This window comes from Osmerus eperlanus, chromosome 14, assembly GCF_963692335.1.
Source record: "Osmerus eperlanus chromosome 14, fOsmEpe2.1, whole genome shotgun sequence".
In the NCBI taxonomy this organism is placed as follows: Eukaryota; Metazoa; Chordata; class Actinopteri; order Osmeriformes; family Osmeridae; genus Osmerus; species Osmerus eperlanus.
Genome location: NC_085031.1, coordinates 15,280,023 through 15,306,308, shown reverse-complemented (window position 1 = coordinate 15,306,308; position 26,286 = coordinate 15,280,023). Strand labels below are relative to the sequence as shown.

Here is a 26,286-nt window from a genome sequence, read left to right as displayed (position 1 = left end):
TGCAGAATACACGAGATTTACATTTAGTCATTTAGCAGACGCTCTTATCCAGAGCGACTTACAGTAAGTACAGGGACATTCCCCCGAGGCAAGTAGGGTGAAGTGCCTTGCCCAAGGACACAACGTCCTAATCGAACTGGCAACCTTCTGATTACTAGCCCGATTCCCTAACCGCTCAGCCACCTAATTTAAAGGGATATATTACAGTAGATAGTTCAATGCACTAAGTAGGCATAATATACTTAATAAAATAGGTTTATTTATATATGACAATGGCAAACAACAAGTAGTAGTGAGTGGCGGCATTTGTGTTTGCATGCAGGGTCACTAAGGTCCACCCAGCCCCCTGCTGCTGTCAAGTCGATGATCATTTGAGCCACTTCCGCGCATGCTTGGCGGAAATACGTCAGTTGTGCAAGCAATTGGGATTTACTGTACCAACGAAAATGCAATACATTTCGCAATGTAGGACAAAGTGGGAAGTGGGCTTTAAATGTAACGTGAAACACGTTTAGAAAATTGGTTTTCATTAGATCAAAGCGTGACACACGATGTCGAGTCGCGCGTTATGGAGTGAAGTATTCGAGATTGGACTAAACACCGACTCAGTAGAAAGACTATTCGTTCTCTGGATGGGGTTTGCTGAATTTGATGGATGGTTTCGCGTATAAGGCTAACCACAAAGTAAGATCGTATTCATCGTGGATTTATTAGTTAAATAATTCAGCGTTCACTGCCACAAGTAGGCATGCTTAGTTTTTTCTTATTGTCCTATAGGCTACGGTATGTGGCGACGTTAAAGCGTGAGGAGTTGCTACACATGTAAATGCTGTTTCTGTAAAATGTGTAGGCGATCCGTAACATCCATAAATGCACATACAGCCGGTTTTTACTGTAAACGTCTGATCGTGAAGGCTGTAGTGCGATGACGAACACGTTGCACGACATCTATCTTTTGTCTGACAGTCGTTCTACTGCGGTGGACAACATCGCAACAAAGTTGCAAAGAAGAGAATTCACAAATTATAAATCGTAGCAAAGTAACATTGTCATCTGATGTATTGTCATTGTTATTAATCAGAAATGTTACAGTCCATGCATTGTAATTTATCTTAAATGTTAAGAAAGTGTTTGATGTAAACAACCTTCGTTCTTATGTTATCCTCTCTCACATTGGCTTAGGTTGCAAGATTGTTCAAAATATCAGATCTACGTCCCTTGAGAGACAGAAAACATGGATGGGAAAATAAAACGCAGTCGGAGGTCAAGATCTCAAAGAGACCGCGTGCGGAGAAAAGACGCTATTGATAACGTCCAAAACCGGAGTCCCTCGTCTGGATCCGACCGTGGACAAAGTCCTTTCGGGAATAAGGCCCTACGGAATGACGGAAAACATACTAATTTACATCATGACCGCCCCACACGTCCTCTTAGGAAGAAGAGACGAGGTTCGGGGTGTCACGAGGAGGATATTATTGATGGGTTTGCCATCTCCAGTTTTTTGAGTCTGGACAATCTAGAGGTGAGTCATCTTGTCTTCTGCTTGTGGTTTAAAGAATTGAGGTATCTTATGTGTATAGTTAAGCTACATGGATAGGTTGTGCCATGGTTACATGTTGACTCGAACTGTGCGATAGAGGCATTAACCAATCTAGGAACTTGATCAGGTTCTCTTGAGCTCGTGTTTACTGTATGAAGTTGAACAAAGCAAGGATTAACAGATGTTTCACATAGTTGGATCCATGTTTCAGAATGTGATCGAGTTGAGATATACTGTCCCGTTTTCAAAGAACCTGTGTTTGCACTCTGTCACTCCCTCAAGTGGAATGACAGGTAACCCCCCCACTCTGGAGATAGAGCCCTCAATCTTATCTGTGATAAACAGACACCAGGGAATGTTCTTAAGAAAGTCACAAGTTCTAAATAGCTTCATAAAGACACACCATTTTTTGTGATTCTTGAGTTTCCTTAAAGTGAATTGAATAGGAACTTATACAAACTATAGTGTACTTGGAATACCAGGGGCGGTTGTTTCTCAGTTCCTCTTACCAGATGGTGAGCAGTACAAAGAGACATGAATGGTTAGTGACAGTGAATGATATTCTGCTGTAATGAGAAAGAGGTGATTCATAGTCTGACTGACTGGAGTCTTTATCCAGAAAATCAATACAGTCATTCAGATGGTATTTCAGAAACCTAAGCTTTCTAGACAAACTGGTGAACTGCAGATGAAGGTGGGGAAAAAAACGTGTATTTCTTGCGTTTACTTCTCAGAAGTGAAGCAGGTGGCCAGACGCATGTAGAGTAGGTATGTGATTTGTTGTTTGGAAGCAGATTTAATCTGACTCCAATGGGTATTGTAAAACCTGAAATACATTAGCGGTTATCGTAACAACATGCTCAGTATGTTTCCCCAGTAGCCTTAAAGCCCAGAAGTAACAATCTGATTACGTGCTGATGTGTTGGGTTCGGTTCCTGCGGCCGACCTGTCAGGTTTGGCAAACACGAAGACAGGAATGGCTTTTTTCTGTGCTTTTGTTGCTTTTTAATATTTTATTCATGTGATCCAAAACAACATACAAATAGTGCATATAAACAGTACAGAAGAAGATGAGGAATCAGAAAGGGGATGGTTCTAATAGTGTTCCAGTGGTGTTGTGTGTATCTTTAACCCTGTTGACCCTGGCCATGTTTTCGAGCTGTTGCGGTCGGTTTGGGAAGCCCCCCCCCCCAAATAGGTTTGAAAGACAAACTATCTCTACAAGGGAAACCTTGTTAGCGCTATAATGAACATGTTTTACCTGCTTGGCCTAGTAGCTACCACAATGAACTCCTTCAGTATCCTCGTAAATGAGTCAGTAATGGGAAAAGCTTCCAAATCCAAATCTTCCTTACCCAGTAACCCTCTGTTAACTGAGACCCGATATACTCTAATGTCGTTATTTTGTTTCCAGCTGTCACCTCCTGGAGGTTTATCCTTATCTTATCCAATTCATCCCTGTGAGATGCGCACCAAGGCCTCAAATGTACAAAGATCTTCATCTATACTTCAATAACGGCAATAAATCTATCAACACCAATGTTAGGAGAGTAAAACAGAAGTACCATTCACAGATAACAGCAGAGGATGAATTAAGTTTGAATGGGAACATCGTTTTATTCCACTCTCAGCTCAGTCTAGTTCAATATGTAAGATGTGTCAAACGTTTGCATAGAATGCAAAGTGGAAATAAAAGGTCAACAACTTTTAAAAGTTTCAGAGTAGGATGTACTGTGAGACGTGCAAAGCCTATAATTTATCAAGTGCTCCGAAAACAAAGTTGTTTAGAACCAGTAGCAGCCATCGGATCATTATCTTCAGTCTCATGTTTCCCACAGGTGTTCTTATAAAGATCTGAAACACAGCCTATCAAGTTGAATTTTAAACGTTTCAAACTTCAATAGTGGTCGTTTTCAAGAACACAGCCTGTCAAACGGAATTTGAAATGCCTAAACTTCCTTTGACCCTTGTTTTTGTCGGTGAGAATCAAAGAGACAATGATCTGGAAAAACGGGCCAAAACAGATAGGATATGGCCTGCTGATAAGTTGTTTTCATAACAACATAAGACGGCATTGACAATGAGCTTGTCCATGTATGTCCTTGGTCAGGGATCTCGCATGAGCCCTGCTTGGAGAAAGTCTGTGTGTGGATGTGATAAGAGCTTGAATGAGACTCTTTGTCTCTTTGCACAGTGTTCGGTGCCAAAAGCCATGTTCCTTGTGTCTCTGGAGGGGGGAGAGGAGTGAAGAGAGAAAAGAGGAAGAGAGAAAGAGGAGAGAAAATATAGAGTAGGCAGCTAGAGAATCAAAGAAACGCTACAGAGGAACAGTGACTCTCATTTTGTCACACACACCCCCTTTTCTCTCTTGTTCAATTCTCTTCTCTTTCACAACGGCAGTTAAGAGTCAAGGAACTGTCTGTGTTTACCAGCTGCAGCGCAAGGGACCAAGTCGCAGCTACCAAGGCACGGTGCAACAATAATAACAGTATCTCAACTACGATGCCTGTAGCATCTGCCTCACCCGGTGAAACGCTTGGGAAAGATCCGGTCCCCTTTTATGATGACTGAGCTCCGGATTTCACCAGATAGAATTTCATTAATACTAAATCTGGGATTAGTCATTTGTAGAGCGAGCTGTCAGACGGTTGCTCGTGTTAGATATCCTCCGAGCTGACGTTCCGACGCCTCACCTTTTCATAAATAAACGGACAGAGTTTGATGTACTAGCTCACTCCCCCCACCCCCCTCCCCCATCCAAGGCAGCCGTAGCGTGTACACACACACACACACACACACTGACATATGTGATTTCAAGTTGCCGGGTAGACTCACCTTGGTAGCGTGCCGGTGTTCACTGCTGTGGTCCATCCCGTGTCAAGGTGGTGTTTTACCACCAACGCCATCAACTCTATTTCCAGACCAGCTTCCATGTACGGGCCTACATACAGTATCGGTCTAGTGGGCCTGAATCCAGCTCCAGGCACGCATTGATTTATTTCTCTGTTCAGATGACTGTGTAGTCTTGTGTTAGTGTCCACTCTCGCCCTGGTGATGAGGAGGGTGGTGGATTCTCTCAGGGCTGGTGATGAGGAGGGTGGTGGATTCTCTCAGGGCTGGTGATGAGGAGGGTGGTGGATTCTCTCAGGGCTGGTGATGAGGAGGGTGGTGGATTCTCTCAGGGCTGGTGATGAGGAGGGTGGTGGATTCTCTCAGGGCTGGTGATGAGGAGGGTGGTGGATTCTCTCAGGGCTGGTGATGAGGAGGGTGGTGGATTCTCTCAGGGCTGGTGATGAGGAGGGTGGTGGATTCTCTCAGGGCTGGTGATGAGGAGGGTGGTGGATTCTCTCAGGGCTGGTGATGAGGAGGGTGGTGGATTCTCTCAGGGCTGGTGATGAGGAGGGTGGTGGATTCTCTCAGGGCTGGTGATGAGGAGGGTGGTGGATTCTCTCAGGGCTGGTGATGAGGAGGGTGGTGGATTCTCTCAGGGCTGGTGATGAGGAGGGTGGTGGATTCTCTCAGGGCTGGTGATGAGGAGGGTGGTGGATTCTCTCAGGGCTGGTGATGAGGAGGGTGGTGGATTCTCTCAGGGCTGGTGATGAGGAGGGTGGTGGATTCTCTCAGGGCTGGTGATGAGGAGGGTGGTGGATTCTCTCAGGGCTGGTGATGAGGAGGGTGGTGGATTCTCTCAGGGCTGGTGATGAGGAGGGTGGTGGATTCTCTCAGGGCTGGTGATGAGGAGGGTGGTGGATTCTCTCAGGGCTGGTGATGAGGAGGGTGGTGGATTCTCTCAGGGCTGGTGATGAGGAGGGTGGTGGATTCTCTCAGGGCTGGTGATGAGGAGGGTGGTGGATTCTCTCAGGGCTGGTGATGAGGAGGGTGGTGGATTCTCTCAGGGCTGGTGATGAGGAGGGTGGTGGATTCTCTCAGGGCTGGTGATGAGGAGGGTGGTGGATTCTCTCAGGGCTGGTGATGAGGAGGGTGGTGGATTCTCTCAGGGCTGGTGATGAGGAGGGTGGTGGATTCTCTCAGGGCTGGTGATGAGGAGGGTGGTGGATTCTCTCAGGGCTGGTGATGAGGAGGGTGGTGGAATCTCTCAGGGCTGGTGATGAGGAGGGTGGTGGATTCTCTCAGGGCTGGTGATGAGGAGGGTGGTGGATTCTCTCAGGGCTGGTGATGAGGAGGGTGGTGGATTCTCTCAGGGCTGGTGATGAGGAGGGTGGTGGATTCTCTCAGGGCTGGTGATGAGGAGGGTGGTGGATTCTCTCAGGGCTGGTGATGAGGATAGGTCTCAGATAACACTGCGAAGGTCAGGTTTCACCACTGCTGACTTCAGATCCACACACTGCAAAACTTGCACTGTAAGGTGGGTGTGCATACGTACTTGTTTGTGCGTATGCGTGTGTGTATGCACACTTGTGTGTTTTCATACATGCATGTTTGTGTGTGTGTGTGTGTGTCCTGCAGCCCCTCTGGCCTTCGGCCCAGTAGCAGAGAGACAGGAAGCAGGCCGGTTCAGACTCTGCCTTCATGAAGCCCTCTGTGATTTCCCTTTCTTTGTTTCCAAAGCTTGTCTGCTGTAGCTGTAAATAAACCTTCCCCAGTCACCCCACTCCGCCTCCCTCACACAGGTCACCACCAAGCCTGCTGCCCATCCAGCCAGTTGGGTTCAGGAGTGGATGGATGTACAATGTGGTGTGAGTGACTGTGTGTGACCTCAATCCTGTGGCTTCATAATGACTGTTGGCCCCGTTTTGCGGCATACCGTTTAGTCCTGATAAGTAGGCCTATCCACTGCGAATGGTGCTGTTCCAATTTTAGAGTTCCAATTTAGAGGGTGAGGCGAATTCTCTCTCTCTCTCTCTCTCTCTCTCTCTCTCTCTCTCTCTCTCTCTCTCTCTCTCTCTCTCTCTCTCTCTCTCTCTCTCTCTCTCTCTCTCTCTCTCTTTCACTCTCTCTCTCCCTCTTTGTCTTTTCTTCCTCTCTCTCCATTCCACTCCCCACCCTCCCTTTCTCTCTCTCTCTGTCGCCCTCTCCATCATCTTTCTCTTTCCATCCCCCTCTGCATTCTCTCTCCTTCTCTCTTCCCTCCCTTCCTTGCCCAGGCTTCATTCTACAGGTAAAGTGAAATAAATGTCCATCACCCGGTGCAAAGCCAGGACGTCACAGTGAATCAACTCCAAGGGAGAAACCTTGTCAGATCCTGATGTATCTAATTGGATCATTTTAGCGCTTTCACAGGATGAAAAGGGAGGGAGTCAGTTGGCTGAGCGGTGAGGGAATCGGGCTAGTAATCCGAAGGTTGCCAGTTCGATTCCGGTCATGCCAACTGACGTTGTGTCCTTGGGCAAGGCACTTCACCCTACTTTCCTCGGGGGAATGTCCCCGTACTTACTGTAAGTCGCTCTGGATAAGAGCGTCTGCTAAATGACTAAATGTAAATGTAAATGTGAAAAGACAGGAAGCTAATGCAAACTAGCAGTTATTGCAGATGGATCATCCAACCTGGGAAGTTATCATATTTCTTTGTTGCAAAACGGTGGCGGTAAAGCTGTAGGGTTAACGGCAGGTTCCGACTGTGACAGCGTGACAAAAGGACACAGCTCTTGTCAAGAGGGAATGGTAGATTGTAGGAAGCTCCAAAAGTCCCTCAGCTGTGCGTCAGGTGTTGTCAGGAGGTTGCTTGACACACAGTAGGATCATAATCTCCTGACGGCTTCTCGCAGCATGTAGAGCAGTGGTTCTCAAACCTGTCCTCAAGTACCACCTTTCCTGCATGTTTTAGATGTTTCCCTGCTCCAACACACCTGATTCAAATAAATGGGTCCTTATCTAGCTCTGTAGAAGCCTGGTAACGAACATGCATTTGAATCAGGTGTGTTGGAGCAGGGAAACATCTAAAACATGCAGGACAGGTGGTACTTGAGGACAGGTTTGAGAACCACTGATCTAGAGAACACGTGAGCTGCTGCTGTGCAACACAGTGTTGGCACTGAAGGTGCAGGCTCGGTGAGGCCTGACACAGAAGCCTGTCAGGCACACCGACGTTCCTCACTGGAACGAATTACAGCAAAATCACCCGTAGCCCTTTGAGGGTTGGACATATAGCTGCTGTTGGCTTCCACAGGCGAGCCGGGACGAGTCAGTCTGGATGTCTGGGGGCTGTCGAACATTTCAGGAGCTCTCCCGTGGTCATCTAATACATTATTCAGACGTTCAGATTTTGACAGAGATAATGCCTTCCAGTCCGCCAGGCACTAGATCCACAAAGTTCACGCCTGGTATTATCAGTATCCCAGTCTGTCAGATGACGACTGGAAGTGGTGTGTGTGTGTGTGTGTGTGTGTGTGTGTGTGTGTGTGTGTGTGTGTGTGTGTGTGTGTGTGTGTGTGTGTGTGTGTGTGTGTGTGTGTGTGTGTGTGTGTGTGTGTGTGTGTGTGTGTGTGTGTGTGTGTGTGTGTGTGTGTGTGTGTGTGTGTGTGGGTAGATGTGTGTGTGCGTAATATACGGCTGGAGGCTGAGATGCTAACTAAACTGATTCACCAGCTAAGCAGCATGTGTCTTATCTGTGGATTTACAGCATGTAGATTACAGATTGCTGCGTGAACTGTAGCTAATGGACCCAACACTGCCATGTTTTATAACAGCGGGATTGGTGCCCAGAAACCAGGGGCAGTATGAATTAACGCTTAACACGCTGATCCATGGATGTCTTTAAATCTATATGCAGAGTGCTTCTATGTTCCGTTTCATGGGTCCGTTCCAGGATCGCCTGTGATTGCCGTGGCGATAAGTCACGTTAAGTGAGGGGGGGGGAGCTTCGTGCCCCGACCCGCGTCTCAGGTTACGTCCACCCGAGAGAGCTGTCACGGCGGCGCCGCTTGGTTAATGATTCATCGCGGTTATGGTAGGCCAGAGCAGCACTTACGGGGCGGCCATTAGCCGATTGCATGCACTTTGCACTCCCCCCCCACGCGCGACGCAAATAGGATTTGAATAGCATAACCCCCCGCCCTCCTCCAGCCCCCTGTATCTTCTGTCCTTTGTGAATGGGTTTTTGAGGAGTGTGTGGGGCGGACTGGTGAGAGATGATAGCTGGAGGCTTGTTTGCTGGAGGTCCCTGACACCTCATCATGTCTTTATGGAGGACGACAAGGACAAACCCCTGACTGTTAACACTGCAGATTGCTCCACCACTGTTTGACAGTTTGGGCTGTTTTTACAGTTGGGCTTGGTGGACAGGGTACTCCTATACCTGTGTATGGCTGCTGGGTCAGACCAGTAACCTGGCGGATTTAGCAGGGATTATTAGATCCACTGTCTTGTACACAAAGCTAGGCTCCTTCATAACCCAGACAGCACCTGAATCACCCTGTGTTTCACCCCGCTGACAGGAAAAGGGTGTGTGTATTCGCCGTGGTTAAAAAATAGAGAGCTGATATATAATTTATTCATTCACTCAATATTTCCCCCAATCTGTAATACGGGACTGTTTTAGTCAGGAGGCATGTCTCTACGCCCTCCGCTCTGGTTTCCCAGCATGCTCTGTCACGAGCATGGGACACCTTCTCCCAGCGAAGCAAGCGGTGATTATTTGGATCAGTGTGCTCCGGTAACGACATGGGGAGAGGTGGAGTAGCAAAACGAGACATTATTAACCACACTGTGCCCGGGCTTTCAGGCTGCGCCATGAATATTAATATCACTATGGCAATGGCTGTGGAGATTAGCTCAAGGTAACACCGCCGCGGTGTTCTCCTCAGCGAGGGTGGAAGGCTGTGGAGGATGGCGGAGCCCAGCAGGGAGGTTCACACGTGCTAGCTGACTGGGATTAGCTGTGCTTCCATCGAACAGCAGGATAGCTAGCCCAACCGCCTCCGGGGGGCCCTCGGGGGGGGCCGTGTTTGCCGTTGACACTCATTTCTAGGCAGCTCCTTAATCGCTGAGGCATCTGTTGAGATCACCTGTGATTATTGATGCTCGTTCGTTTCGGGGGAGGGGGGGGGGGGCTCTGCTGTGCTCGATGGCAGGTGTAGCAACAGAGCCCTGAGACACCCACCCTGCTCCCCCTAGCCCCCCCTCACAGTCCCCCCCTACTGCCCCTCCCCCCGCAGGCTTTGGCTGTTGTCCAGGCAGGCTGGCTGAACATGGGGCTCTGAGTCCAGACCCCACAGCCTGACAATAGGCAGCAGCTGTCCACCCATATTCTGTCTCATAGGCTGCCTCAAAGGATATGACCTGAATACACACGCCCCGCCATGCCCTGGAGTGCAGTTGGTGTCTCTTCACTTCTTTTGTCTCTGAGATCTGTGTTTTTTTATTGATTTTCCTTTCGCGACCTCTTTCCTTTGTGACTCCTTTTTATGACTCCCGTGTCAAAGCCTCGTCACCACACACAAGGTCTTTGGCCTCCCCTCCTGTTTTGCCTTCCCTCCTGACGCTTCTTCTTCTTCTCTCGTTCCTGCTCTCTCGTAGCTGGCTCTGAGGAAGAGGACCAAGAGTCTGCGGCCCCAGCAGGGGCAGGAGAGGTGGGAGAGACCGGGGCAGCAGAGGCCGAAGCCTGAGAAGGCCCTGGCCCCCGTGAACGGTTTCCACGGCAACGCGCCGTGCCACGTGGAGGCGCCGCAGGAGGAAGAGAAGGAGCGAGGGAAGATGAAAGTCAGCGTGAGGAAGAACAAGCAGGTGAGGCGTGGGGGACGTGGCCTGGTCTCGGTCAGGATGTGGGGACATGTGTTGATGTCTCTACTGTGGGGGGTTTGTTTTAGGGCATTTTTCCCTCTCATGCTGTATTGGACAGTTTCTAAGTGAAGTGTGACAAGAAAAGCAGGGAGAGAAAGACATACAGCAAAGGGCATTGGCCAGATTTGAACCCTGGCTGTAAGGCCACAGCCTACATGGTACGCACAATCATCCGGTGAACTACCAGGGCACCCTGTGAGCCTCGTGTTCCAAGGGTTAGGGTTAAGGTTCCAAGGTCTCTTGATCTTCCGTGTTAGATTTCTGTGAAGCCTTTTCAACACTCTCTCTCTGAGGTGTTAATTGTAGAAAGCAGTTTCTCAATGAAGTCTTCCTATCACTTTTTACAAAGCTTCCCATCCACTGTGTGTAATCGCTTCACACAAGGCTGTCTGCCGTACAGGAAGTAAAGAGGGAGCCAAACAGGAAATGAGGTCCAATAAAGATCTGTGATGAGAGAAGACAAGCTTTGTGAGGATCTTCCTCCTCAAGGCAGGATGTGTCTGTGTGCTCCTTTTTTTTTTTTTGAGAGAGAGAGAGAGAGAGAGAGAGAGAGAGAGAGAGAGAGAGAGAGAGAGAGAGAGAGAGAGAGAGAGAGAGAGAGAGAGAGAGAGAGAGAGAGAGAGAGAGAGAGAGAGAGAGAGAGAGAGAGAGAGAGAGAGAGAGAGAGAGAGAGAGAGAGAGAGAGAGAGAGAGAGAGAGAGAGAGAGAGAGAGAGAGAGAGAGAGAGTTCATTAACTAACGCCCATGCTTTTTCGTCTGAAACAGCTTGGCAAGGTAAGCACTACCCAGGACATACCCCCTTTTTTGGGGGGGGATGAGAGAGATTCTCACACTCAATAACTACATCTCTGCTTTTTGTCTGGAACAGCTTGGCAAGATCAGTATTACCAAGGAGATACTCAAAGGATGCATATACTGTACACCAACAACTTTTACAGTGGCCTATGCTAGTTTGGGAAGCTCTTTTAATGGCCTGACCCAGGTTAGCAAACGTAAAACATGACATGCTAATCTTACTAAGAGAAAGAGCCTGTGTCCAAGTATTATTCAATTATTTTGTGAAATGACACACTGTACGTCTCTTAAGCTATTAGACACACCACCGTTACTGACGCATGTCTGATCAAAGCCACAGACTTTTATTTACTAGTGTGGTAAAGAGATTTGTGGAATCAGGGTTATGAATGTTGTTTCTGTTTGTCAGTGAGAAGAGTTCAGAGCAACTGTCAGGATCAAAGCCGATTCATAAAAGCAAGCCGACAGGGCTTTCCAGGAAGTGTTACACAAAACACAGTTTTCCAGGCCTCCCCCTCGCTTGCCTATTGATGATGCATTTTGGTCTATCGCTGCACATTCTTCCTGTGCTTTAATAGTCCATGACGTCAAAAGACCTTTCAGATGAAGACACTCGTGTTTGCTGTCGTCGTGAACGAGCGTATGCTCTGCGAACTCGTCATAAACATGTGTATTCAAGCATGCAATCGTTTGACACACAGACACACACATACATACACACACACACTGATGCCGTGAGAAACAGACAGTATTTCCTGTCTTGGACCAGCACTCAACACAGCGTCCTCATTGGTCTGTGACATCACCCTGTTCATTCTGAGGTGCTTTGTATCATCAGAGACTGCCGGATCGATACGACATTATCAGACGGTTCCTGGTTCATCAACATAGGCTGCCGAGCGATCAATCAATGTACTGTTTCCTTTTTCTGTTTGTCCTGAAACAATTTGCTGTGGCTTTGGGGTCAATATCTGAGAAATAACATACATTTACTGCATAGATTTTTTTATTCTGTCAGTCAAACTGTGTGTGCACTGTACGTGCGTGTGTGTCCACCTTTGGGATTTGGCACACAATCGAATTAGCCATGTATTTATGTGGATTTAACTGAACAAACATCCATTCTCCGGTAGAGAACTGGGTCCTTGTGCTGTCTGTCGGAGGCTTCCGGAGTCTGGACAGGATCTCAGCTTGGTTTCAATCAGGTTAACTGTGTCTTTGAAACAGATGTCCTTTCTGATATTCTTCTGTGTTCTGCTAGAATGTCTCGTGGTCGCCCTCTGCTGGTGAAATCACAGTTAAACAGAAAAAGCGTTCCTCGTGATTGAAACACTGTACACCAGTTTGAAGAAAACCCCTATTGTGTGAAGTTACGATTCTTGCCATGATAAATGTTGCATATTAATATATTCAGTTTTACCCAAAGCCTCGGTCAAATGTTCTACCACTGAGCCATGCTCATTCCCGTATAATCAGTCCTCCATATGATCTTGTCTCATTTTCCAGGGAGCTCAGAGGAGCAGAAGCAGAGCTGAGGTCACCAGGTTGGTCGGTATGCCCCAGAGAAGCAGCTCCAAAGACCCCCACAGCGAGGTAGGACTGCGACACCTCGCCTGCACCCCACACACATCCTAACAACAACAAATAACCATGGATTCATTTAGCTTTTATCAAGCGACGTATAGAGGGGGATTTGAACCGCCAACCTCTTGATCCGCAGTCAAATGCTCTTAACTTTTGCTACACCCATTCCCATAACACATGTCTTAACCCGATTGTGGAGACTGATTTAACTTCATAGAAAAGAAAGAGTCGGTCTCCTCAAGTGAATCCGACTCCTGTTTTCTTTCCACAGACCTCATTCTCGGGGCGGGGATATTCGGTGAGTTACCTCAGCCCTGTCTGCTATCCGGACCCCTCCATAATCTTACAGGGGTCAGGCTGCGGGTTTGACTGAACCCTTTTATAAGCTAGTTATTTCACTGGATGACATTTAAGCTCTGAAATATAACAGATGTCAGACACTGGAATTTAGGATTGTTGGGTGTGCGTAATCTTGACATGTTGACAGTGAGCAGAGCTGGATCCATTAGTACTCAGTGGGGGTGGTGGTGTGGTTTGGGGGGTGGGGAGGGGGACTAGGTTCAGTGTGTACTGCCTGGATGATGTACAGCTCACAGCTCTCTGGCCTGCGTCGTCGGACTTGATTAATGTTCCCACAGCAGTTAAAGGAACAGCTGTCACCATAAATGAGGTGACAGAATGAATGCAAGTTAATCCCCCCCCCCTCTCTCTCTCTTTCTCTCAAACTCTGTCTCTCACTATCTCTTGCTGTCTCCCTCCCTCTCTGTCTTTCACTCTCTCCCTCTGTCTCTCTCTCTCCCTGTCTTCCCTTCTATCTGTCTACTTCCCCTTGTACATAAGATGTTGGGGAATGGTGACCAGATTAAATCTTACCTGATGTGTGAAAAAGATTTTGAGGTTTGAGAGGACTCATCTTATGTTGTTTTTCCTTTTGTTTGCTCCCACAGTGTGACAGCGAAAGTGACCTTGACGACAAGGTAAGCGTGTTTCCACCTGACATTCAGTCCGTGCGTGGGACTGCTCACGTACCCGTCCCGTCCTCACAGGATACTGTTCAGGAACAAACGTTTCAGCGCATTTCACGATGTGTCGCATTTTAACAAGAAGCAAGAACACCCCACTCTTATGACCATTTATCCCTTACTGCATATCACCCCAGGCCCTAGTCAGAGGAGGGGTGGGTCATGTGACCTGGGGGTATTCCAGAAAGTAGGTCATGTGACATACCCGGGTAAGTTAACTGCCCAGCTGACCCCCAGGGTTGTAGCAACATTGCCAGTAGGTTGCTGCAACATTGTGAATCAGCTGGTGGGTTGACTTACCCGGTTATGTTGCATAACCTGCTTTCTGGAATACCCCCCTGGCCTGGCTTGGTTGTGTTGAGGGGGGTGGAGGGCCCCAGATGGCAGGCAAGGATGACAGTCAGCCTCTCTTATTGCCAGGTCAGGACAGGGTAAACACTGAGGGATGGTGTCTCTGTGGTGGTCCACTGACAGACACAGTGTCTGTGTCATACAGGAGTCAGCAGCTTGACTGTAACACAAGGTTGATACTGATAATAATAATATCAACATTTGGTTGAATAATAATAATAATTGTAAATATAGCTGCAAGCAGCAATGGGGTGGCCAAGCAGGTCAGATGACCCAGAAGAAACTTTCGACATCCTCAGAAGAGTGTTCCGAGTACACGCAGCAAGTTTGGCGTGAATCCATCAAAGATTTGCTGAGATACAACACAACTTTCTGTTTGGCGGCTCTGCTGCCGATTTCGATTGGCTGTACCGGACAAACGGTTTCGAAAATCTAAAATAATTTTGATAGTTTGTGGGAGGATTGCATTGACTATAGCTTGTAGCTTGACTACAGGTAACTAGCGACTGCGGTGTACCTGGCTTCCTTTGCAGTGGCTTACAGTCTCGCTAAACAGAGAATCAGAGACATGACAAGCTCGTCGGCTTTGGCTGGATTCAAGCCTCTGACGTTGCCGTTGCCAGGACACCAACTTATCCTAGTGAGCGATTCTCAGTGCTGCAAATCACAGTTCAGTTACTGGGTAAAAATATAAGCAGCTTTTCCTGTGGCAAGCGGTTGTCTGATTTGGCCCAAGTTTAAACACCTGTAATTCAGTCCTATTTTGACATGTCATGGTGATTGTGGTCTGAAGATAATCTGTCCCAAATTTGGTGATACATTTTGTAGGAGGAGTAGGACAAAAACGTTTTATCAATTCATTCAAAATGGCGGCATCAATTCGGCTGGTATCACAAGTTAACATGTGTCAGACACGGGATCGCCCCCCTAGAGGTTAGAGGACACATATCTACAAAGCACAATAAATCTGACTCTTCTTAAGTATAGATCCCCTGAGAATGAAACATTATCATTACCATTGTACTGTTGGACAGCTACTGTGGCATACCTGGCTTCACTAAACAGATAAACCAGTATCATGACATGCTTGATGACTGTGGCTGGGTTCGAACCTGTGACCTTGCACTTCAGAGGAACCCGTCTTATCCCAGTGAGCTATTCTCACTGCAGGGAAATGCTGTGTTCAGTTACTGTATAAAAAAATGTAAGCAGTTTCTCCTGTGGGAAGCGTTGTCAGATTTGACCCAAGTATAAAAAGCTGTAATTCAGTCCTATTTTGACATGTCAAGGTGATTGTGGTCTGAAGATAATCTGTGCCAGATCTGGTGAATATTGGATACATTGTGTAGGAGTAGGGAAAAAAGTTTCATTCATTCAAAATGGCGGCCTCATCAATTCGTCTGGTATCATGCGTTAACATGCGTCAGACACGGGATCTCCTAAGATATCACGAGACATAGGAATCACTTAAATACGACAAACAAATCAACAGTTATTGGTCAAAACACAGTTTTGCCTATTGTAGCGCCCCCTAGAGCTCAAATGACTCTACCTTTTTCGGACCTCTTAATAACAGGGTCATGAATCCATACACCAAGTTTGGAGTCAATGCATCAAAGATTCACTAAGATATGACCTCACTTCCCTTTTTCCGGATCAGTTGCTGAATTTGATATGGCTGTAACTAACAAACGGTTGCGAAAATCAAAGCTCCAGGGGATAACTTTTGTGAGGCTTGGTCTGAAGATCATCTGTGGCAATTTTGAAGAAGATTCGTCAAGAATTGTAGGAGGAGTAGCGAAAAAACGCTTTTCGTTAACATTCAAAATGGCGGAGAATCTATATGACTGGGTATGACGTCATAGAGTGCGTTGAACTTGTCTTGATCCAGGGAATCCAATGATACCTCATTTTGGAAAATGCGGCATATGGTTCAAAGGTAACGTGTGTAAACACACCTTCAACTTTGACCCATTGGTGGCGCTAGAGGGTTGAAATGGGAGACATGAAACTTGGTGAAAGTGATGAGGGGACAGGTCCCAAAGAGTGTGCCAAATTTCACAACTTCTGACCATGTGGTTCTAGGGGCTGCCATAGACTCCCATTGCAGATGTATAATAATAATAACTAGAGAGGGTACAATTTCTGGGGAAATTGTAGGGTGTGCTTGCTTGCGTCGGTTGGACAGGGGTCTGTTTTTTAATGACATTTTTACAACTGATATTTCTGTATTTTATATAAAAATGCATACTTATTATTTATAAAGATTACATAGATTTAAAAGCATTTTTTTTTGCTGCTCATTTACAACTGAAAATACGAGTGAAGTGTAGAATGAAATGGATGTCTTCTCATTTCCCCTGCAAGAGGCAGCCTCATCGTTGAATCAAAACGAATAAATTTGGCAGACCGGTGTACAAATTGACCTAATCTCTATGACTTAAACGTCCTTTTAAGTTTTTCCCTTCTCGTGATATTTTCATGCATTTAGCCTACTCATTGCATTCATTCATTAATAAAGAACCCCCTTTGAAGATTATTCTACGACGTTACCCGGCAGTAGAAGATGGAATCGCGATTCAAACAGTACCATCTGCTAACTGAAAATATGCCCCCCAAAACGTAAATAAGCTTGACATTTATTTAGTGGAAAATCGCTCATTCATAAAAAGCTCACTGGTAGCGATCATTGTAAGGTAACAACGCAAAATGCGATATAGCCCTGTGTGGAGAAGCTGCCCCGGTAAATTCTACTACTACGGAACAGTACTAGACTACTGCTGTGTTCGTCTCGGTAGCGATAGCATTGGTTGAATTCGATTAAACGTTCCGTTGTACGGTTTAGGCTGAAATTAATTATTTTCATGAACAGATTGACAAAGTTTAGGCTGTGGCAATGAAGTTCAGGTTAGTAGTTAGATAGACTTTTTATTTAAGTAAGGGGAGTGCCGAACATGTTCTGTCGTCGTTTGACTTCCTAAACAGCTGTGTACAGTATGTTAGATGTTTTTGTCGTGTGTCTCGCGTAGGCTACAGCGTTGCAGTGATACACTGGATTGAAACCACAGGTAATGATAATTTCACCCACAAATCGTTTACTTGTAATCTAATGTCATAATAAATCCTACAACGAAAATGTATATGTGAGGAATGTTTATTTTAACGATTGAAAACAGATACATCATAGACCACTGTAGTATGTGTTGCCCGGGCAACAGAGGCTAATGTCATGTTGCTAATATTTCAGTGAAATAGTAGACCGTTTCCGAAAGTAGATGTGGGCTTACTTCCTTAATAATATCAGCTAATATTGTACATTACACATCACAATTGTGTGTCATATCACAAAGTAAAATGAGTAAATAGTTATCACCCTGGCCTCTTTGCTTGTGGCGTTCCTGCAGCTGCCTTGCAGTAAAGCTATAGTTAGCCTAGCTATCCCCCAAGTTAACAGATGCGAAACGAATGTTCTGCTACAGGTAGTCACGCGTGTTTTCGTGACGTTAGTAACGTCGTGACGTTAGTAACGTCAGTGACTGTGGCTAGCAAATTAGCCAACGTTAGCTTCACTTTTCGCCACAAAAACTTAACTTAAGCCCAAACCATGCAACGGAACGTAAATTCCAATAGAAGCAACGCAATCGCTACCAAGACGAACCTTTTGACACCGCCGTTGTGTATGTAGGCCAAATATTGACTGAGTTTTAGGGGGGCGAAAATAAACAATAAATAAATATATATGTGAGAGAACAAAGGTTGTGCTCTCGCCGAAGGCTTGAGCACACCCAATTATAAGAAAAGGTAGAAACCCTTAAGGTGGCTTCGCCGCTTCACGGCTTGGCCACAAATTAGACTGTCTTGGGGCTGTTTGTCGTGGGATATGGTCTGTTGTTTCTTGTATTTGTGCAACGATACAGCCCTGTAGATAAAAAAACCTTCAACACAGAACCAGTTTACCTGGAGAGAACAAGTACAGGCTTAAGGCTTCATAAAGTCCTATTTGATATGATGGTGAATGTACTGGAGCCTAGATACAATCAGTCATTTGAGTCCGATTGGAAACTCTGCATCTCCAGTATTCCTAACAGGGTCTGGAAGCCTCCGCCAGGTATTTACAAAGAAGGCCGTGGCTTTGAACGGTTTTGACGGGTTTGAATCAGGTCGTTCAGAAACGGCTTTGGTCTGGTGTCACAGGGTAGCTTAGTTTGATGCATGATCTTATTGGATATCGTTGGCCTCTGTGGGGTATTGGAGCACGCCCAGTGAAGGGCACATAGACCGTGGAGGGAGTGGAGAGTGTTTTAGCGCATCTTATATCACAGCTGTTGAGGGATTGAAGCCACTTTAAAGTGTGTGAAATCAACGTTGCTCTACCTTACATTGGGTCTGGTACAACTGATTCCACATTATCAGGACATAACAGAATGGAAAATCCTTAAACTGTAAGTAGTATTTGGATAGGAAGTGCAATAATGTATCAGAGTAGGGTAAAGAAATGACAGTAACTTTATAGTAATAATAATTATTATTTATTTATTTTCCCCTTCTCCAGGTCTCAGGAGTTGATGCAGACAAGCTGTTCACGTTACGGATAACCTTTGGTGAGAATTATATTTTTATTCGGGGGTATTACTTGCTTCATCATTACATAAAAGTACCTACTACTATCACTAACAATAATAATAATGTGGACCGTGAATACGTAAGATATGCTGCTATTTAATTTTGTCTGGACACGGATGCATGTTTAGAGACCTGTTACTGTTTGCTGTATGATGTACTGTAAATGAAGCTGAAATGTTAACATAAAATGTGAGTGATCTAGGCAGCACATGTTGTGTTCACACATAGCTGAGGTGTTGCCTTGTAAGGGCAACGGATCATTCCCACTGTCTTCAAAAGCACCACATCTTCAACCCAAATCCTGTTTGGACTATGTGGTCACATTTCACTTCATTTGACCTGCATAACCATCCCTGATGGGCGTATGCATGCACACACACACCCCCCACAGACACACACCACACACTCACACACACGCTAATCCCAATGGCGGTGAGAATCTTTTCAAGCTGAGCCATGGGTTTAAAGTGCCTTGTGAAAGCGATTAGAAGGTTTCTGTTTAACTCTTCCTGTCTTCAAGCTGCTTGTGGTGGGCTTATGAGAGAGGCATTTGTTTTGGGGAGTCTTCTATTGATTCAGCTGGAAAGCTGACTGGCATTCAGGCAGTTTGAGCATTATTGCAATATGCTGAACACACGACTCTTCCTCACCAACAACCCCTTGCCCATACCACTAAGACCACTAAAGTTTTAAACTGGTTTTGTTTTGTTCAAAAATAGACCATTTATTTTCAATGGTGGTAGAGAATGGTTAATAACCAGTCTCTGTCTCACTCTCTCCTTCTCTCCCCACCCCTCTTTCTCGCTGTCTCACTCTCTCCCCCTCTGTCTCACTCTCTCCCCCCTCTGTCTCACTCTCTCCCCCCTCTGTCTCTCTCTCTCACCCCCATTCGTCCTTCTCTCCATCTTCTTCTCTCTCTCCTCCTCTCTCTCTGTCACCCCGCCCCCTCTGTCTCAGAGTCTCCAGCTGACCTCCAGCAGACACCAGAGGTGTCCAGCACCACCACCGCCTCCAGGGTGTCCGGCCTGCAGCGCAGCCAGGAGCAGAGCAACGACACTCCCTTCGCCCGCCCCGCGCCCAGCCCCCATCCTCCCGGCATCCCCGCGGCCCCTCCCACCCCTCCCCCGCTGCCTGTGTGCGTGAAGAAGGAGCGGTCCTCCCCCAATGTCCCCACCCCCCTCCAGACCCTGCCAGGCCTCGCCCAGATCAAGAGAGAACCTCAGGTCCCCTTCTCCCATCCGCAGGCCCTGTTCTCTGGCCTCCACAGCAGGTAACTTGTGCAGGGTCTCACTGGTGCCACCTGCAGTGTGACAGGTGTCGTAGCATAGTTATAGGGGTATGTGAAGGCCACGCTGACATTGTTTATAGAAAAGGGCTATACAAATGAATTTGGACTGGATTTGATGGTGGAATGTGTGTAGTGTGACAGGTGTCATGGTGGACTGTGATCTCTTTCCTGTCTCGGCAGCAACAGCAGCAGTTTGGAGGGCTCCCGCAAGAGGCCGCACCCTCGGTCCCCTCACCTCGGACGCCACTCCTCCCCCTCTCCTGCCCTGCCCCTGGCCATCTCTGAGCTTCCTGCCCCGCACTACTTCCTGTCCGGCCCGGGGCATCGGCGGACGGCGGTGGCCATGTTTCCCAGTCCTTTGTCCCTCCCAACCAATGGCATCGGTGGAAACCCAACTGGCAGTGGCTACTCTGGTAGGAAGTGTGCATGGCTGGGGGAGGGTGGGCGGGGTCACATGTTCTGGGAGTGCTGATTTGCGGCATTTATTGTGCCTTGACCTCTCGCCTTTCCCCCCCCCCCCCCCCCCTCCCGCAGAGCATGACCTCCTGCGCCAGGAGCTGAACAACCGTTTCCTGGCGCAGAGTGCCGAGCGAGGAGGCGGTCCCATACCGGGGCCTGTGAAGGCCGAGTACCACCGGCACACTCACCAGCACCAGCACACCTTCACACCCTACCCCCCCTGCGGCCCCCCTCCTGCCCTTCTAGGCACGCCCTCCGCCCCAACCATGGGCCGTACCGCCACTCTCAATGTAAGTAGCCTTTGGATCACCGTCTAAACTCACGTTCGGGTTGTCCAGGGATTTAGTTTGGGAAAACTAGAGAGTTGAGGTTTTACTTGAGTGCTGCAGGATAAATTATGTTATGTCGCTGTGTTTCAACACGTTTTTTCAGTGCAGTATTTCAACATATCAGATGTAATGTCTCCTTCCTCACAGACACGTCTGGGGGTCTATGAAAGCTTATTTCCACCCACCAGGGGACTTGTAAAAGCTTTTCTAGAGAGAGAGCGAGACGCTGTAACGGCTATGACACGACACTTTCACAGACAGCTGAGCATAGGTTGTTTAAATGGAGTTCACGACTCTTTTGACACACTTGAAGCTGCTGTCAGACTAAACAAATCTGGTGCAAGAGAAGGGCCTAGGTCGTTAAGGTTCTTTTGATGGTGGGTAATTGCTCATGCGAGACTATGCTGGGCTCTAGCCAAGTACTTACAACTGCACTCTTTGTGGTTGTTGTCCGACAGTTGGAAAAGTATCCCGTCAAACTGGAAAGCCCGTATTCAAATGTAAGTGTACATGTTGTTTCCTTGTTAAGCTGCCCCCATTTAGCATAGATCTTGTTCACATATTCTAGGTTAAACTATAGGTTAAATTGTTTCATTTTATATCTTGTATTATATAGTGTACTTGTCTGCACTGTTGGGGAAGCCGGAAAATCACGAATTGCATTCGAAATAAATATAATTTTAAAACTATAAATACTTAACCCTTGTGTTATCTTCGGGTCATTCTGACCCATCAGTCATTGTGACCCACCGTCGTATTGCGACAACTTACCGCAAACAAAAACAAAGTAAAGCATTTTCTTTTAACCGTCAGGCTGTCTCAGGCTGCTTTTTATTTGTTTTTGTATTGTGTAAAATTGGGTAAACACAACGATGGTTCGTTGTGAACCTTTGGGTCATGTGACCCGAAGGCAGCACGAGGGTTAAACGTAAAAATGTACTTGCACATGGTTTAGAGTATCAGCCGACCTCTGACCCGACTATCCGAAGTGTTTAGCGTGTTCCAGTATGACTTCCTGTGGTGCATCCTAGCTAACACTGGTGTGGTCTTGTCTAGCTCTTCCCTCCCTACCCCCAGGGGACAGCAGGCATGCCCGCCCAGCTCCCCCACACGGCACCCTTCAGCTCTCTGCACGGAGCCTTCCAGCCCAAGGTCCTAGTCTCTCATTCCTTCCGCGTCCTTGTTATGTCTGTGACCCCGTCCGCCTTAACTGTCTGAAGCAGTAGTTATTGCAGTCAGGCCTACCAACATTTTGTGCCACCCCCTCAATTAAAATATCTTTGGTATTTATCTCCCCCCCAGAGTTGGTAGAGCAAACCCCCCACGACAGCAGCATCATAAACATGTGTCCCTCATGTGTCTCCATGTAGGCTAATCCTCTGGACGTGGTGCTGAGACCAGGAGAGATGCCTCAAACTCTTCCTAGAGTAGGTGTTCTTCCGCCCCGGCGAAAGTTTGATCTACTTTACTCCAGTTTTTATATAAAATATTGAACCTAATGTCCTGCATTATTGTTTTATTATTACAGTAGATAAAGTGCAATGTTTTATGTCCTCTATTATCTCTCTCTTATCACTCTTTCTCACAGATATCTGATCCATTCAGAGCCTCAAGCAGGGTGAGAGAACATGTATACATAATATACATGCAATTGTTGCCGCATATTTAATAATCAATTACATGGTGTGAGTTTGTATCTTCATTCTGTTTTATGATCTTGCAGAAGCCTGGGAAGTGGTGTGCAATGCACGGCCAGATGGCCTGGCAGATCCACCACCACCAGCAGCGAATGAGGGTAATCCTGCTGCTCTGACAAGAATTGTAGAACCTACTGTATGATTCTATATCCTCTATTCCATGTCCCGTTATCATTCCAATGAATGACCGTTTCAAACCTCACTTCCTTGCCTCCTCACTTCCTGGTGTCCAAACAGCACATGCGCTTTGATCCTGGTAAGATGAGTGTGAAGCTGGACCTGTTCAGCCGGCCCACAGCAACAGGTCCACCTCCAGGGCTGCCCTATCCCCAGGAGATGATCACCCGACCCCTGCTCCCCTCCTCAGGTCAGTCCCCCTCCTCCACACGCCCACTAGCAAGCATTTTGTAAATCAGAAGGCGGCAGAGATCATAAATCAGAAATGGTACAGTGTAAATAGGATAAAATCCTGCATTGCAAAAATTGAAAATTCATCAAATCAGAACTCGTACGGGGCTGAATCCCAGCTGAAGTGAAGGGGTGAAAGTTCATGTTTTAGCGCAACTAAAGGACATCAGTCCCACGCTGCTCTGCTGACTGATGCGTCCTCTCCCCCTCAGGTCTCTTTCCCATGTCCCCGTTCAGCAGCCCGTACCACCACCCTCACTACCTGTCTACAAGTCATCTGCCCGGTATGTGCTAAAGGAACTCAAATGTGCTGAGGTCAAGTAATCAGGAAGTTCATGGTCCATCAGAATAATGTCAATTTTTGGGTCTGAAGACTATCTCTTTAAGTAGTCAGGATGTGATCCATCAGTCCTTCCATGTAATTACCATTGCACCCATTTAGGAGAAGATACAGGTATTTTCATGCACGGCACAGTAGGTAAAACAACCACTTTTATAAAACAACAGTCTTCTGCTTCCCCTCAGATCCCTTCAGTCGGCCCAGTACCTATGGAGGCTTTGGGAACGTGGCAAGCAATGCCTTTGGGGGGCTGGGGGCCCCATCGAGCAGCCCCTACGGAGAAAGGCAAGGCCATGGGTTGCCAGGTTTTAATGCCCCCCCTCATGATGGCTGGAACCGACTGCATCGCACACCGCCCTCCTTCCCCACTCCCCCAACGCGGTCCAGGCCTGCGGACTTGGACCGCAAGCCAGCAGGGACGAACAGTGAGCAGCAGGAAGCCAAGAAAAGGGATTTTACTGCTACCAGAGAGGAGTCCGGCGTCGACAGGTCAGTGACGTTCTTAAGGGATTTCACTGAAGAATCCATTCAGGAGCTTGTTATCTTTGTCTAGTCTTTATCTAAACACTATATCTCGATTTGAAGTCAAAAATCTCTACCAGACTATCTCTGTTCCACCCAGTAGGTCCTCACAGGAAAGAAAACCTCAGCCCAACCAATCGTCCTTCACCAGCTACCAGATCAGCAGTCTGATTGGTGGAAACAGCTCGGACAAGAAGAATAGCAGCCTGGACCAAGGCCCTCAGGCGGAGAGTGTGACGAAATCGCTGGGGAAGGTCCATATTAAGCAGAGCTCCTCTCCGGGGCCAGAAGTGCAGAGTCGAGGGCCTCCTGACCCCTCCACGACCCACACAGTCAAGCAGCAGTCTCCCTGCGAGGCCACACCCCCTCTGAGGGGCTCTGTAAATATAAAGCAGGAACGTAGAGAAGAGTTGGAGCTAATGGCAGGGACGTCTAACATGACCCTCTTGCTGCCCTCGGTTCCAGCCGTCTTGGCTCATCCCCACTCCCAGGTTCCGCACCCCTCGAGGCGCAACTCTTACCCCAATTCAGGCATGTTTCAGGGCAGCCACCTACCTCACTCTCTGCCCCTCTCCATGGGTCCCTTGCACTCAATCAGTAGTCTGAGTGCACTGGAGAGAGCACGGGTTCAGCCCTTCATGGAGGCCCGAGAGCGGGTGCCCTCGCACCTCCCGGCTCAGTGGGAGCCCATCCGTGACCCGTACAGAGGGCTCTACCTGCAGAGCCAGCAGCCCCACTTGACCTTTGACCCCGCGCGGAGCCACAGGCAACGCGAGGCCCAGCACCACATCCAGGACAGGCACCGGCAGGCGGAGGAGAGGGCCAGGCTGCACCAGCTCCAGGGCTCTCCCATGGAGGGTCACCTGGCCCACACACCCACCTTCATGTCCTCCTTGGGCGGGGCCGTGTACCCTCGTCTCAGCCCCTCTGCGCCGCACAGCGGACACCTGAACAGGACTCCACCGACCGCTACCCTCAGCGCTCCGCCGCCGCCGCCACCTCCGCCGCCTCTGGTTTCTACAGCAACGCCTGCGGTGGGGGGGGGACCGGCAACGCCCAGGAAGACCACGCCTACAGGTGGCACGCCAGCCTCTAGGGACCTCGCTCCGTCGGGCACGCCCAAGCAGGTGGAGGCGCAGTAGAAAGGCAGTCGGGCAAAGACATTACCGATGAGACTGGGATTCTCTCATGTACACACACACACACGCATACATACTGTACATACACATATAATCCATACACACACACACATCACCTGCTGAGATAATTGTGAGACTCCAAAAGCTACGTAGAAATAGCATAATGTAGAACTGCAAATTACAGCAAGTGAAATCTCCTGAAGTAGTTCTACTTTAAGCCTGTTGAATAAGTACAGTTCCTATAATGTTTTATGTTAAATATATTGGTATTTGATAGTAATATATGATGTTTTTATGTTTATAAGATTTTTATGCCCGTTCTGTGTAAATAAGTAGATTTTATGAATTGTATGAATTTGTACATTTTGATGTTGTTGAAAACAATGACTTTTATTTTTGTGTATGTTAACACCCAAAGTAAATTATTTATCAACTAGTAGACAATATGTTATATTCGCCCTAAATTAGTTCAAATTAATTTAACTGTTATTCATGCTTCAATACTGTTAATTACAACTCTGTACATGTACATATAACGTGTCCTTTGTTTTTAAAGTATGTCTATTTAAAAGAAAGACCGAGTTGAGTTTTTTTGTAGCCTGCTACATTCTACAGCACTTGTAATGTAAAGTCCCTTGGATAAAAGTGTCTGCTAAATGCATAAATGTAAATGTAATGTCAAATGGTTAATGGTTTGACGGAGTTCATCAGATTGACTCTTACTAAGGCAGGTCTTATTTAATTCAGTATTTACTGCGTTTATGACCTGTTGGACTATAAATCACCTGTCTTGCCCATTCTGATGCTCTGTTTGAACTTCAGCAGATTGTCTTGACCATGTCTACATGTCTAGATGCATTGAGTTGCTGCCATGAAAACGGCTGATTACATATTTGTGTAACAAGCAGTTGAACTGGTGTACCTAATAAGGTGGTTTATTCAAACAGTAAAACTAAAGTTTTTCAAAGCATGCTCTATCTTCTAAACCAAAGGGCATTGTGTATAAAACAGTATTCAGCTTTTTCTGAATAGTATACCCTTTACTTATTGACCATATGTCCAAACATATGTCCAAAGAGTAAGGAATGATTAATATTAGTCCTGGACCAGGAATTAATTGAAGTCTTGTTTTTATACACTCTCCTCTACAGGTGTGTCGGCACAGGGGATTAGGGCTTTGGGTTGTGGCTGATCTACATAAGCATCTTGAGTACACAGCGCAATCAACATTGCTTGCACTCCCTGGCCATGAAGGGAAAAGACAATTACAATATCATGTTCTGGGGGGTCCTGAGTGCATTATATGGTCAAATTGAGCCAATGCCTTTTTCTGAAAGGTATGAAATCACAAAATACGGTTTAGGATGCTCGTTCTCTCATAAAAACGGCAAGATTCAGATGAAGAATGAACAATGGTACATGCCGTGCCTTAATGTTAGTGCCATGCAGG

General features: G+C 47.1%; 1 protein-coding gene across 5 annotated transcripts; it reads left to right on the top strand.

Annotated features, from left to right (window-relative positions):
- The first annotated feature begins 411 nt into the window (after positions 1-411).
- On the top strand, positions 412-25,565 carry LOC134034028 (autism susceptibility gene 2 protein homolog). Of its 5 annotated transcripts, none has more exons than XM_062478345.1 (19): positions 412-684; positions 1,183-1,522; positions 10,016-10,222; positions 12,581-12,667; positions 12,930-12,956; positions 13,606-13,635; positions 18,584-18,632; positions 19,612-19,924; positions 20,123-20,355; positions 20,477-20,691; positions 21,189-21,230; positions 21,787-21,882; positions 22,101-22,157; positions 22,319-22,348; positions 22,454-22,525; positions 22,665-22,794; positions 23,048-23,119; positions 23,361-23,664; positions 23,801-25,565. In XM_062478345.1, the coding sequence occupies exons 2-19, from the start codon at positions 1,235-1,237 to the stop codon at positions 24,837-24,839; spliced, it is 3,291 nt and encodes a 1,096-aa protein (XP_062334329.1). In that variant the 5' UTR covers positions 412-684; positions 1,183-1,234; the 3' UTR covers positions 24,840-25,565. The 5 variants fall into 5 exon arrangements, with proteins under 5 accessions (XP_062334329.1, XP_062334326.1, XP_062334327.1 ...); XM_062478342.1 differs by having other exon boundaries at positions 413-684; positions 23,798-25,557; XM_062478343.1 differs by having other exon boundaries at positions 413-742; positions 23,798-25,557.
- Positions 25,566-26,286: the final 721 nt, after the last annotated feature.